Source organism: Ranitomeya imitator, chromosome 1 (genome assembly GCF_032444005.1).
Source record: "Ranitomeya imitator isolate aRanImi1 chromosome 1, aRanImi1.pri, whole genome shotgun sequence".
Classification (NCBI taxonomy): domain Eukaryota; kingdom Metazoa; phylum Chordata; class Amphibia; order Anura; family Dendrobatidae; genus Ranitomeya; species Ranitomeya imitator.
Window position 1 is genome coordinate 1002235657 of NC_091282.1, and position 14029 is coordinate 1002249685.

The following is a 14029-nucleotide window of genomic DNA, read 5'->3' on the forward strand; positions in this document are numbered from 1 at the left end:
TGCCCACAGTGCTATATACTACATGGGCTGTGTTATATACTACGTGGGCTATGTTATATACTGCGTGGGCTGTGCTATATGCTACGTGGACTGTGCTATATGCTACGTGGGCTGTGCTATATACTACGTGGGCTGTGCTATATACTACGTGGCTGTGCTACATACATGAGTTATGTTATATGCTACTTGGGCTGTGTTATATACTACGTGGGCTGTGCTATATACTACTTGGCGGTGCAATATACTACGTGGCTGTGCTATATACTACGTGGCTGTGCTACATACTACATGAGTTATGTTATATGCTACTTGGGCTGTGTTATATACTCCGTGGGCTGTGGGCCCTCAAAAACCTGGAGCTGACCCTGTCTTCATGGATTGGTCACGCCCGGCCAACCGCAAACAATCAGTGACAGACGCAGTCCGGCAGCGAATTGGCGCGGGATTTGAACCACGCTTCGCTAGCTGTTCGCGCCCGGCCGAATCCTGTGTATTCATTGCATGATTCTGAAATCTTGCTAACTAAGCTACATCCATATTCTACATGTATTCTACGTGTACATATACAGCCACCCTGGAGCAGCCAAGTCTATGGGCTGAGGAGACGATGAGGAACAGCTCGCTCTTCTCACACTCTCCCGCCTTCATGTGACGGCCTGTGCTAATAGACCGACGTGCCGGACGGACCACGCCCCCCGGCATTTCCTGGACTCCTATTGGTTGGCAGGAAGAGGTCGCTGCGCAAAAACCGCTAGTCTGGGCGCCGGGAGCTCAGACAGTGGCAGCAGAGAGCGCGGCGGCCGGTCCTCACTGTACGGAGCGTCACTGTACGGAGCGTCACTGTGGGATGTGTGCACTGTGGAGCTACAGGGAATAAAGTGAGCAGCCTGGCACCATGTGCGCTGGAGGCGGCAGCCTGGGTGCCCTGGCCATGACTGTGCCCCCACACTGAGCTGGCACTACTGCCTGGATTATGGATTGCTAGGACCTTTCCTTCCCTCCCCGGAGATGCTCGCCCTACTACTGCTGCTGCTGTGCGCGGTGGAGGCGGCGCGGTCCCAGCTCGCCTACAAGGTGCAGGAGGAGCGGGACCATGGCACCTTCGTGGGGAACATCGCCGAGGACCTGGGCTTGGACATTACAAAACTCTCCAGCCGCAGGTTCCAGTCTGCGCCCAACTCCCGGAGCCCGTACCTGGAGCTGAACCTGGAGAACGGGGTCCTGTACGTGAAGGAGAAGATCGACCGGGAGCAGATCTGCCGCCAGAGCCCGTCCTGCCTGCTGCACCTGGAGGTGTTCCTGGAGAACCCGCTGGAATTCTTCCGGGTGGAGATCGAGGTGCTGGACATCAATGACAACCCGCCCGCCTTCCCGGAGGCGGACATCCAGGTGGAGATCTCGGAGAGCGCCACCCTGGGCACCCGCTTCCCGCTGGAGAGCGCCTACGACCCGGACGTGGGCAACAACTCGCTCCGCACCTACGAGATGACGACCAACAGCTTCTTCGCCCTGGACGTGCAGACTCCGGGCGACGGCAACAAGTTCGCGGAGCTGGTGCTGAAGAAGCCGCTGGACCGCGAGCAGCAAGCCCTGCACCGCTACGTGCTGACCGCCATGGACGGCGGCGTGCCCCAGCGCACCGGCACTGCCCTGCTCACCATCAAGGTGCTGGACTCCAACGACAACGTGCCGGTGTTCGAGCAGCCCGTGTACTCCGTGGCCATGGCCGAGAACGCGGCGCCCGGCACCCTGGTGATCCAGCTCAACGCCACCGACCAGGACGAGGGGCACAACGGGGAGGTGGTGTACTCGCTGAGCGGCCACAACTCGCCCCGGGCGCGGGAGGTCTTCAGCCTGGACCCCCGCAGCGGGCGCCTGGAGGTGAGCGGCGAGCTGGACTACGAGGAGAGCGGCGTGTACCAGGTGTACGTCCAAGCCAAGGACCTGGGGCCCAACGCCGTGCCCGCCCACTGCAAGGTGCTGCTCAAGGTGCTGGACCTGAACGACAACGCGCCGGAGATCAGCTTCAGCACCGTGAAGGAGGCGGTGAGCGAGGCCGCCCCCCCGGGCACGGTGGTGGCCCTCTTCAGCGTCACGGACCGGGACTCGGAGGAGAACGGGCAGGTCCACTGCGAGCTCCTGGGCGAGGTGCCCTTCCGCCTCAAGCTGTCCTACAAGAACTACTACACCATCGTGACGGACGGCGTCCTGGACCGGGAGCTGGGGCCGTCCTACACGGTGACGGTGCTGGCCCGGGACCGCGGCAGCCCGCCGCTCAGCTCCACCAAGTCCATCCAGGTGCGGGTGGCGGACGTGAACGACAACGCGCCGCGCTTCTCCCAGGCGGTGTACAACGTGTATGTGACCGAGAACAACGTGCCCGGGGCGTACATCTCCGCCGTCAGCGCCGCCGACCGGGACGCCGAGGAGAACGCGCAGCTGACCTACCACATCCTGGAGTGCGACATCCAGGGCATGTCCGTGTTCACCTACGTGTCCATCAACGCGGAGAACGGCTACCTGTACGCGCTGCGCACCTTCGACTACGAGCAGCTCAAGGACTTCGGCTTCATGGTGGAGGCGCGGGACGGCGGCAGCCCGCCACTGGCCGCCAACGCCACGGTCAACGTCGTCATCGTGGACCAGAACGACAATGCCCCGTCCATCATCTCCCCGCACGGCCGCAACGGCACCGCCCGGGAGCTGCTGCCCCGCACCGCCGAGCCCGGCTACCTGTTCACCCGCGTGGTGGCCGTGGACCTGGACGAGGGCGAGAACGCCCGCCTCACCTACAGCATCGTCCGCGGCAACGAGATGAGCCTGTTCCGCATGGACTGGAGGACCGGGGAGCTGCGCACGGCGCGGAAGGTCACCGGCAAGCGGGACCCGCACCGACCCTTCGAGCTGCTGGTGGAGGTGCGGGACCACGGGCAGCCGCCGCTCTCCTCCACCGCCCTCATCCAGGTGGAGATCGTGGACGGCGCCGTGGAGAGGCTGAACGACAACCAGCGCTCCAGCCGCGCCACGGACACCGCCCTGGACCTCACCCTCATCCTCATCATCGCCCTGGGCTCCGTCTCCTTCATCTTCCTGCTGGCCATGATCGTGCTGGCCGTGCGCTGCCAGAAGGAGAAGAAGCTCACCCTGTCCGGCTGCCTGGCCGGCGACTGCTGCTGCTCGTGCTGTGGCCGCCACGCCAGGGCCCGCAAGAAGAAGCTCAGCAAGTCGGACATCATGCTGGTGCAGAGCTCCGCCGTGCCCAGCGCCACCCAGGTGCCCGCCGAGGAGACTGGCAGCTTCAGCTCCCACCACCTCAACCAGAACTACTGCTACCAGGTCTGCCTGACCCCCGAGTCTGCCAAGACGGACCTGATGTTCCTCAAGCCCTGCAGCCCCTCCAGGAGCACAGACCCCGAGCACAACCCTTGTGGGGCCATAGTGACGGGCTACGCCGACCAGCAGCCCGACATCATCTCCAATGGCAGCATCTTGTCCGGCGAGGTAGGTGGCCGCTCCGACATCGCTTCCTGGCTGTATAGGGTGGAAGCCCCCTGTAACCAGGTGCTCAACACTCCGCAGCTATATAGGGTAGAAGCCCCCTGTAACCAGGTGCTCAACACTCCGCAGCTATATAGGGTAGAAGCCCCCTGTAACCAGGTGCTCAACACTCCCCAGCTATATAGGGTGGAAGCCCCCTGTAACCAGGTGCTCAACACTCCCCAGCTATATAGGGTAGAAGCCCCCTGTAACCAGGTGCTCAACACTCCCCAGCTGTATAGGGTGGAAGCCCCCTGTAACCAGGTGCTCAACACTCCCCAGCTATATAGGGTAGAAGCCCCCTGTAACCAGGTGCTCAACACTCCCCAGCTATATAGGGTAGAAGCCCCCTGTAACCAGGTGCTCAACACTCCCCAGCTATATAGGGTGGAAGCCCCCTGTAACCAGGTGCTCATCACTTCCCAGCTATATAGGGTAGAAGCCCCCTGTAACCAGGTGCTCAACACTCCCCAGCTATATAGGGTGGAAGCCCCCTGTAACCAGGTGCTCATCACTCCCCAGCTATATAGGGTAGAAGCCCCCTGTGACCAGGTGATCATCACTCCCCAGCTATATAGGGTGGAAGCCCCCTGTAACCAGGTGCTCAACACTCCCCAGCTATATAGGGTGGAAGCCCCCTGTAACCAGGTGATCATCACTCCCCAGCTATATATAGGGTAGAAGCCCCCTGTAACCAGGTGATCATCACTCCCCAGCTATATATAGGGTGGAAGCCCCCTGTAACCAGGTGCTCAACACTCCCCAGCTATATAGGGTGGAAGCCCCCTGTAACCAGGTGCTCAACACTCCCCAGCTATTTATGGTAGAAGCCCCCTGTAACCAGGTGCTCATCACTCCCCAGCTATATAGGGTAGAAGCCCCCTGTAACCAGGTGCCCATCACTCCCCAGCTATATAGGGTGGAAGCCCCCTGTAACCAGGTGATCATCACTCCCCAGCTATATAGGGTAGAAGCCCCCTGTGACCAGGTGATCATCACTCCCCAGCTATATAGGGTGGAAGCCCCCTGTAACCAGGTGCTCAACACTCCCCAGCTATTTATGGTAGAAGCCCCCTGTAACCAGGTGCTCATCACTCCCCAGCTATTTATGGTAGAAGCCCCCTGTAACCAGGTGATCATCACTCCCCAGCTATATAGGGTAGAAGCCCCCTGTAACCAGGTGCTCAACACTCCCCAGCTATATAGGGTGGAAGCCCCCTGTAACCAGGTGCTCAACACTCCCCAGCTATTTATGGTAGAAGCCCCCTGTAACCAGGTGCTCATCACTCCCCAGCTATATAGGGTAGAAGCCCCCTGTAACCAGGTGCTCATCACTCCCCAGCTATATAGGGTAGAAGCCCCCTGTGACCAGGTGATCATCACTCCCCAGCTATATAGGGTGGAAGCCCCCTGTAACCAGGTGCTCAACACTCCCCAGCTATTTATGGTAGAAGTCCCCTGTAACCAGGTGCTTATCACTCCCCAGCTATATAGGGTGGAAGCCCCCTGTAACCAGGTGCTCAACACTCCCCAGCTATTTATGGTAGAAGCCCCCTGTAACCAGGTGCTCATCACTTCCCAGCTATATAGGGTAGAAGCCCCCTGTAACCAGGTGCTCATCACTCCCCAGCTATATAGGGTAGAAGCCCCCTGTGACCAGGTGATCATCACTCCCCAGCTATATAGGGTGGAAGCCCCCTGTAACCAGGTGCTCAACACTTCCCAGCTATATATAGGGTAGAAGCCCCCTGTAACCAGGTGATCATCACTCCCCAGCTATATATAGGGTGGAAGCCCCCTGTAACCAGGTGCTCAACACTCCCCAGCTATATAGGGTGGAAGCCCCCTGTAACCAGGTGCTCAACACTCCCCAGCTATTTATGGTAGAAGCCCCCTGTAACCAGGTGCTCATCACTCCCCAGCTATATAGGGTAGAAGCCCCCTGTAACCAGGTGCTCATCACTCCCCAGCTATATAGGGTAGAAGCCCCCTGTGACCAGGTGATCATCACTCCCCAGCTATATAGGGTGGAAGCCCCCTGTAACCAGGTGCTCAACACTCCCCAGCTATTTATGGTAGAAGCCCCCTGTAACCAGGTGCTCATCACTCCCCAGCTATTTATGGTAGAAGCCCCCTGTAACCAGGTGATCATCACTCCCCAGCTATATAGGGTAGAAGCCCCCTGTAACCAGGTGCTCAACACTCCCCAGCTATATAGGGTGGAAGCCCCCTGTAACCAGGTGCTCAACACTCCCCAGCTATTTATGGTAGAAGCCCCCTGTAACCAGGTGCTCATCACTCCCCAGCTATATAGGGTAGAAGCCCCCTGTAACCAGGTGCTCATCACTCCCCAGCTATATAGGGTAGAAGCCCCCTGTGACCAGGTGCTCATCACTCCCCAGCTATATAGGGTGGAAGCCCCCTGTAACCAGGTGCTCAACACTCCCCAGCTATTTATGGTAGAAGTCCCCTGTAACCAGGTGATCATCACTCCCCAGCTATATAGGGTAGAAGCCCCCTGTAACCAGGTGCTCAACACTCCCCAGCTATATAGGGTAGAAGCCCCCTGTAACCAGGTGCTCATCACTCCCCAGCTATATAGGGTAGAAGCCCCCTGTAACCAGGTGCTCATCAATCCCCAGCTATATAGGGTAGAAGCCCCCTGTAACCAGGTGCTCAACACTCCCCAGCTATATAGGGTAGAAGCCCCCTGTAACCAAGTGCTCAACACTCCCCAGCTATATAGGGTAGAAGCCCCCTGTAACCAAGTGCTCAACACTCCCCAGCTATATAGGGTAGAAGCCCCCTGTAACCAGGTGCTCAACACTCCCCAGCTATATATAGGGTAGAAGCCCCCTGTAACCAGGTGCTCATCACTCCCCAGCTATATAGGGTAGAAGCCCCCTGTAACCAGGTGCTCATCACTCCCCAGCTATATATAGGGTAGAAGCCCCCTGTAACCAGGTGCTCAACACTCCCCAGCTATATATAGGGTAGAAGCCCCCTGTAACCAGGTGCTCATCACTCCCCAGCTGTATAGGGTAGAAGCCCCCTGTAACCAGAAGTTCATCACTCCCCAGCTATATATAGGGTAGAAGCCCCCTGTAACCAGGTGCTCATCACTTCCCAGCTATATATAGGGTAGAAGCCCCCTGTAACCAGGTGCTTATCACTCCCCAGGTATATAGGGTAGAAGCCCCCTGTAACCAGGTGCTCATCACTCCCCAGCTATTTATGGTAGAAGCCCCCTGTAACCAGGTGCTCATCACTCCCCAGCTGTATAGGGTAGAAGCCCCCTGTATCCAGGTGCTCATCACTCCCCAGCTGTATAGGGTAGAAGCCCCCTGTCACCAGAAGTTCTTCACTCCCCAGCTATATATAGGGTAGAAGCCCCCTGTAACCAGGTGCTCATCACTCCCCAGCTGTATAGGGTAGAAGCCCCCTGTAACCAGGTGCTCATCACTCCCCAGCTGTATAGGGTAGAAGCCCCCTGTAACCAGAAGTTCATCACTCCCCAGCTATATAGGGTAGAAGCCCCCTGTAACCAGGTGCTCATCACTCCCCAGCTGTATAGGGTAGAAGCCCCCTGTAACCAGGTGCTCATCACTCCCCAGCTATTTATGGTAGAAGCCCCCTGTAACCAGGTGCTCATCACTCCCCACCTATATAGGGTAGAAGCCCCCTGTAACCAGGTGCTCATCACTCCCCAGCTATATATAGGGTAGAAGCCCCCTGTAACCAGGTGCTCATCACTTCCCAGCTATATAGGGTAGAAGCCCCCTGTAACCAGGCGCTCATCACTCCCCATCTGTATAGGGTAGAAGCCCCCTGTAACCAGGCGCTCATCACTCCCCAGCTGTATAGGGTGGAAGCCCCCTGTAACCAGGTGCTCATCACTCCCCAGCTATATAGGGTGGAAGCCCCCTGTAACCAGGTGCTCATCACTTCCCAGCTATATAGTAGGGTAGAAGCCCCCTGTAACCAGGTGATCATCACTCCCCAGCTATATAGTAGGGTAGAAGCCCCCTGTAACCAGGTGATCATCACTCCCCAGCTATATATAGGGTAGAAGCCCCCTGTAACCAGGTGATCATCACTCCCCAGCTATATAGTAGGGTAGAAGCCCCCTGTAACCAGGTGCTCATCACTTCCCAGCTATATATAGGGTAGAAGCCCCCTGTAACCAGGTGCTCATCACTTCCCAGGTATATAGGGTAGAAGCCCCCTGTAACCAGGTGCTCATCACTTCCCAGCTATATAGGGTAGAAGCCCCCTGTAACCAGGTGCTCATCACTCCCCAGCTATTTATGGTGGAAGCCCCCTGTAACCAGGTGCTCATCACTTCCCAGGTATATAGGGTAGAAGCCCCCTGTAACCAGAAGTTCATCACTCCCCAGCTATATAGGGTAGAAGCCCCCTGTAACCAGGTGCTCATCACTCCCCAGCTGTATAGGGTAGAAGCCCCCTGTAACCAGGTGCTCATCACTCCCCAGCTATTTATGGTAGAAGCCCCCTGTAACCAGGTGCTCATCACTCCCCACCTATATAGGGTAGAAGCCCCCTGTAACCAGGTGCTCATCACTCCCCAGCTATATATAGGGTAGAAGCCCCCTGTAACCAGGTGCTCATCACTTCCCAGCTATATAGGGTAGAAGCCCCCTGTAACCAGGTGCTCATCACTCTCCAGCTATATAAGGTAGAAGCCCCCTGTAACCAGGTGCTCATCACTTCCCAGGTATGTAGGGTAGAAGCCCCCTGTAACCAAGTGCTCATCACTTCCCAGCTATTTATGGTAGAAGCCCCCTGTAACCAGATGCTCATCACTCCCCAGCTATATAGGGTAGAAGCCCCCTGTAACCAAGTGCTCATCACTTCCCAGCTATTTATGGTAGAAGCCCCCTGTAACCAGATGCTCATCACTCTCCAGCTATATAAGGTAGAAGCCCCCTGTAACCAGGTGCTCATCACTTCCCAGCTATATAGGGTAGAAGCCCCCTGTAACCAGGTGCTCATCACTTCCCAGCTATATAGGGTAGAAGCCCCCTGTAACCAGGTGCTCATCACTTCCCAGGTATATAGGGTGGAATCCCCCTGTAACCAGGTGCTCATCACTCCCCAGCTATATAGGGTAGAAGCCCCCTGTAACCAGGTGCTCATCACTTCTCAGGTATATAGGGTAGAAGCCCCCTATAACCAGGTGCTCATCACTTCCCAGCTATATAGGGTAGAAGCCCCCTGTAACCAGGTGCTCATCACTCCCCAGCTATATAGGGTAGAAGCCCCCTGTAACCAATGTTTATCACTCCCCAGCTATATAGGGTAGAAGCCCCCTGTAACCAATGTTCATAATTTCCCAGCTATATAGGGTAGAAGCCCCCTGTAACCAGGTGCTCATCGTTTTCCACGTATATAGGGTAGAAGCCCCCTGTAACCAGATGTTCATCACTCCCCAGCTATATAGGGTAGAAGTCCCCTGTAACCAGGTGCTCAACACTTCCCAGGTATATAGGGTTGAAGCCCCCTGTAACCAGATGCTCATCACTCCCCAGCTATTTATGGTAGAAGCCCCCTGTAACCAGGTGCTCATCACTTCCCAGCTATATAGGGTAGAAGCCCCCTATAACCAGGTGTTCATCACTCCCCAGCTATATAGGGTAGAAGCCCCCTGTAACCAGGTGCTCATCATTTCCCAGGTATATAAGGTAGAAGCCCCCTGTAACCAGGTGCTCATCACTCCCCAGCTATTTATGGTAGAAGCCCCCTGTAACCAGGTGCTCATCACTTCCCAGGTATGTAGGGTAGAAGCCCCCTGTAACCAGGTGCTCATCATTTCCCAGGTATGTAGGGTAGAAGCCCCCTGTAACCAGGTGCTCATCACTTCCCAGCTATATAGGGTAGAAGCCCCCTGTAACCAGGTGCTCAACACTCCCCAGGTATATAGGGTAGAAGCCCCCTGTAACCAGGTGCTCATCACTCCCCAGGTATATAGGGTAGAAGCCCCCTGTAACCAGGTGCTCATCACTTCCCAGGTATATAGGGTAGAAGCCCCCTGTAACCAGGTGCTCATCACTTCCCAGCTATATAGGGTAGAAGCCCCCTGTAACCAGGTGCTCATCACTTCCCAGCTATATAGGGTAGAAGCCCCCTGTAACCAGGTGCTCATCACTTCCCAGGTATATAGGGTAGAAGCCCCCTGTAACCAGGTGCTCATCACTTCCCAGGTATATAGGGTAGAAGCCCCCTGTAACCAGGTGCTCTTCATTTCCCAGGTATATAGGGTAGAAGCCCCCTGTAACCAGGTGCTCATCATTTCCCAGGTATGTAGGGTAGAAGCCCCCTGTAACCAGGTGCTCATCACTTCCCAGCTATATAGGGTAGAAGCCCCCTGTAACCAGGTGCTCATCACTTCCCAGGTATATAGGGTAGAAGCCCCCTGTAACCAGGTGCTCATCACTTCCCAGGTATATAGGGTAGAAGCCCCCTGGAACCAGATGTTCATCATTTCCCAGCTATATAGGGTAGAAGCCCCCTGTAACCAGATGCTCCTGATCCCCTGTTATCTGCAGATCCCCCTCCACGCACATCTTCTGCCTTCTGGTTGTTCTGTCCCCCCTCGCCTGTCATCTACTGTCCTGCATTGATTTATGGTCGGATTCCCGCAGTGCCGAGCCATGGCTTGTGATTTCCAATAATGTCATCGTCATATTTCTAATGCCCTGGCCGGCAATCTGTGGGGTAGAGAACGAGGCTGGAGGAGGCTGAGGCTTCCATCACAGGGAGTCTTGGCATTAGAATTCCCCTAGAAAACTGTTGCAGCCTGAAGTCCACACTGCCTGAATGTGAATGAGGCCAGCCGGCTGCTGAGACATTTCCCTGCATAGGGCACTGGTTGCCAGCGGAAATGCCAGTCTTTGTTCAGTGTGATGTGCAGCCCTTGGTCAGGGTCTGGTTTTAGTAGATCGAGAACCCAACTAGAGCGCACAATGATGATCTCGGCCAGTTCAGTGATGTATGGATGCATATATGTCCCCCATGCTGTGGCTGTCATGCCCCCTTGTGCTAGGGAGGGGGCGCCCTTTTCTGTCTGCGTATGTCCTCAGCTCAGTGGATGCCAGCACCCCCCCATGTCTGATGTGTTCCCACGGCGGGGGCCTCGTACACATGTCATCCATCAGCCTCTTTCATGTTTCCTGACATTTAGACTCCAATTGTGTTTCATTTCTTTTTATTTATTTCTTTTTTTTTTTTTTTTAGAATAAACACCAACGCACTGAACTCAGTTATCTAGTTGACAGACCTCGACGGGTAAACAGGTATGAGACGGGATTGGGGCATCGCCTTTATGTCTTCTTTTCTTTTACGCAGTACGGATTATTTGGAGAAACCGTTTTAGTCATTGAAGAATTGTCCGTCCCATTGGAAATAAAGGGAAGTGCATTCACTAAGTGGGCGATTTAATAGCGATATTGTGTTTGAAGTCGTTACTGTGTAGACCAGCGAGGATGCCATGTGAAATGTCTCGTTTCTGCCAGTATTGTCCCCTCACCTGCCTTTCTCTGTGTCTAATGCTGCGGAGGGGAATCGCTTGTATCAGTGGCAGACGGCAGCTATACGGCCATTTCTTGCAGCTCCCACTGTGTCCATAGGATGGCAGAAGAATATCTGATTTTCCATGTCTCCTCAATACTGTGCTGTTTGTATTTGCAGTTCTGCATTCCAGGAAGCAGACATAGTAAGCTCTAAGGATAGTGGGCACGGAGACAGTGAGCAAGGAGACAGTGATCATGACGCCACTAATCGAGGTCAATCCTCTGGTAAGTCTGATGAGAGCAGGAATCCGAATTGGTTCTTTATCCCCTTAGTGGCAAGAGCTGCAATCCCCAAATACCTTATATCATATGCCAATCCAAATGTGACAAGTAAGCGAAGAACGCTGCCATTCATGTCTGTGACACTGAGCTAAATGGGGAGAATGGAGCGTTTGTCATAAAAAGAGGTTCAATGTGACTTCTCCGGATCCAATCAATATAGGATGGTGTAGGGTACAGTAACATCAAAATGCAAGAAGTAATACAACTCTAGAATAGTATTAGAAGAAAAAAGAGAGAGATATAGAATGGATGGGATAGATAGACAGAATCGCCTAGATAGATAAAATAGATATATGGGATAGATAAATACGGTAAATAGATAGATATGAGATATATAAGATAGAATTGATTAGAGAGATAGATAAGAAGGATAGATCAATTATTGATAGTTAATAGATATAATTGATTGAATATATAATAGATATATAGACTTGATTAGATGGATAGGAAGAATAGATATATAATAGATAGATAGGAATAATAGATCTATAATAGATAGATACTGATACATGTTCTTTTTGTGTATAGTTGTAGGATGCCTCTATAGTGCAGGTAATGATTCAGGTCCACGTTTGATTCTCCGGGCACTACAAGGATTAGCACAGATAAATGGAAGGATGGATAGGTAGTTAGACATTCATATATCGAGACAGACGAATAGATGCTGGTAAACTACAAGGAGCAGATCTAGGACTTCTGTGCACATAACGTTCCTGTGTTCATCCCTTTCAAGTTCCCCAATTCTCAGTCCATCCACACGACAAATCACAACTTGGTTTGGGAATTCACAAATGTACAGCGCGTCAGATAGATATGACATTAGAGAGATAATAGATAGATGGGTAGATAAATGGATGGATAATTGATAGATAGTAAGATAGTTAAATGATAAATAGATAGTAGATACATAGAAAAATAAATAGTTGGCTAAAAGATAGAAAGATAGACAGTAGGATAGATAAATGATTAATAGATAGATAAATGGATGGATAATAGATAGTTAAATGATAAATAGAGAGTACATAAATGATAAATAGATAATATAACAATAAAAAGTTGTATAAAAGGTAGATAAATCCATAGGTGGACAGACGGGTAATAGTACCATCCGCCCAGGAAGATATTTTTATAACCAGCACTGTGTAGAATGTGTCCTTTGTGCAGGCTGCGATCTGGGGATTGCTGCTCCTGAATAGAGCCCATAATTGAGGGCAATGTCTATAGAAATGCAGTCCCCAGCTGTCTGCGTGCCCGAGTGCTGTGATATCCACACCATTACTGGTGGTGGCTTCTAGCAGACACCAGGCAGAGTTTATGAAGCAGACGTTGCTGGAGATATGAGAGCTTCTGTCTTGGCCTTTGCCTTGTGCGCAGTTTGCTGCATTGTATGGGAAATCCTTTCAATAGAGAAGGCGACCCTGCAGCCCCCCTTGTATTTTTACAAGTCATTAATATGCAGGCCTAATGAGAGTTCAGGAGAGCCAAGAATCCCTGGAGGTCGCTGCTCCTTGTGGGACTTCATGCTAAAGTGAACAGAGCGTCTATTTAATGTCTGGGAACCCGCATACCAACTAAGGCTTGCCAGAAGTTTACATTCAGCACAGAGAATCCTTTATTTTTCCCTATATGCGGGGGTCTGATTTATTGTTGTCCTGACTTAAAGAGATCTGTCTCGACCTATTTTATTATAAAGCGGGTTATTAATGTAAGCATTTGAATAGGGCTTAGCAGCAGACAGTGCTCCCACTTTGTTGGGCTTTTTTTTTCTCAGGTTTTCAAAGCTGCTAACCCAGTGAAGCTTTAAAAAGGTTAGTTTACCAGCATAATGGCTCGTAATTAAGGAGCACGGAATATTTAATTGGCATCTGTTATGCAAATCGCCAATACTCAGACAATATATGCATTTGACTAATTAAAAAAAAAAACATGTAATTAGACTTCTGCAAGTCTGCTTCCCAGATGTCATATTAGGCAACAAGTCATTATATACAGTAGTGAGTGCATAGGTGCATCTAGTACACGGGGTCACTGGGCATGGACATAGGGTGTATAGAAATATGGAGCCAAAGAAATATTACAACAAATAGATGTGAATGAAGAAATATACTGATTGTCATCTCTCATTATATTGTCTATGTATATACTGGATATGTATGTACTGGATATACACCTAACATTTCTAGACAGATGACGTGTGTATACATGCCTGTTTATGAATATATATATATATATATATATATATATATATATATAATCTCTATATTTACTTGGGCATACAGTGTCTGCTCATGTATTACTTCTCTAAGTGGATAGGCAGGAGAGGCCTGGATGAATGGCCACCTCTGATCTTACCCACTTGCCCAGATGGACCTTTTCCTTTGGGAAACTATGGAAAACCATGGACAGTTAAAGCATAATCATTCTTAAAAAAAGTATTCTTACTTCTGTATGTGTGTGTGTATAATATGAGTTTTGTGATTTGTCACTGGCTATCCGTTCCATCATATAGATTCTCCATATTGTAGATGACCGATTCCACCACGCTATTGGCTTTATGGAATAATCATTGCGTGGGCAAGTGTTGGCGTTCAGCTCCGTTCCATCAGTGCACACGTTATTAG

General features: G+C 52.1%; 1 protein-coding gene across 3 annotated transcripts in view; it reads left to right on the forward strand.

Moving 5' to 3' along the window:
• The first annotated feature begins 773 nt into the window (after nt 1–773).
• Nucleotides 774–14029, forward strand: part of PCDH10 (protocadherin 10) — an 86425-nt gene continuing 73169 nt past the window's right edge. For 2 of the 3 annotated variants that reach the window (XM_069743953.1, XM_069743951.1), the window contains exons 1-3: nt 783–3501; nt 10792–10850; nt 11245–11351. In XM_069743953.1, the coding sequence (XP_069600054.1) occupies nt 1009–3501; nt 10792–10850; nt 11245–11351 (2659 nt within the window). In that variant the 5' untranslated portion in view covers nt 783–1008. Of the gene's footprint in view, nt 3502–10791; nt 10851–11244; nt 11352–14029 lie in introns of all 3 variants that reach the window. The other variant, XM_069743952.1, reaches the window with a different exon arrangement.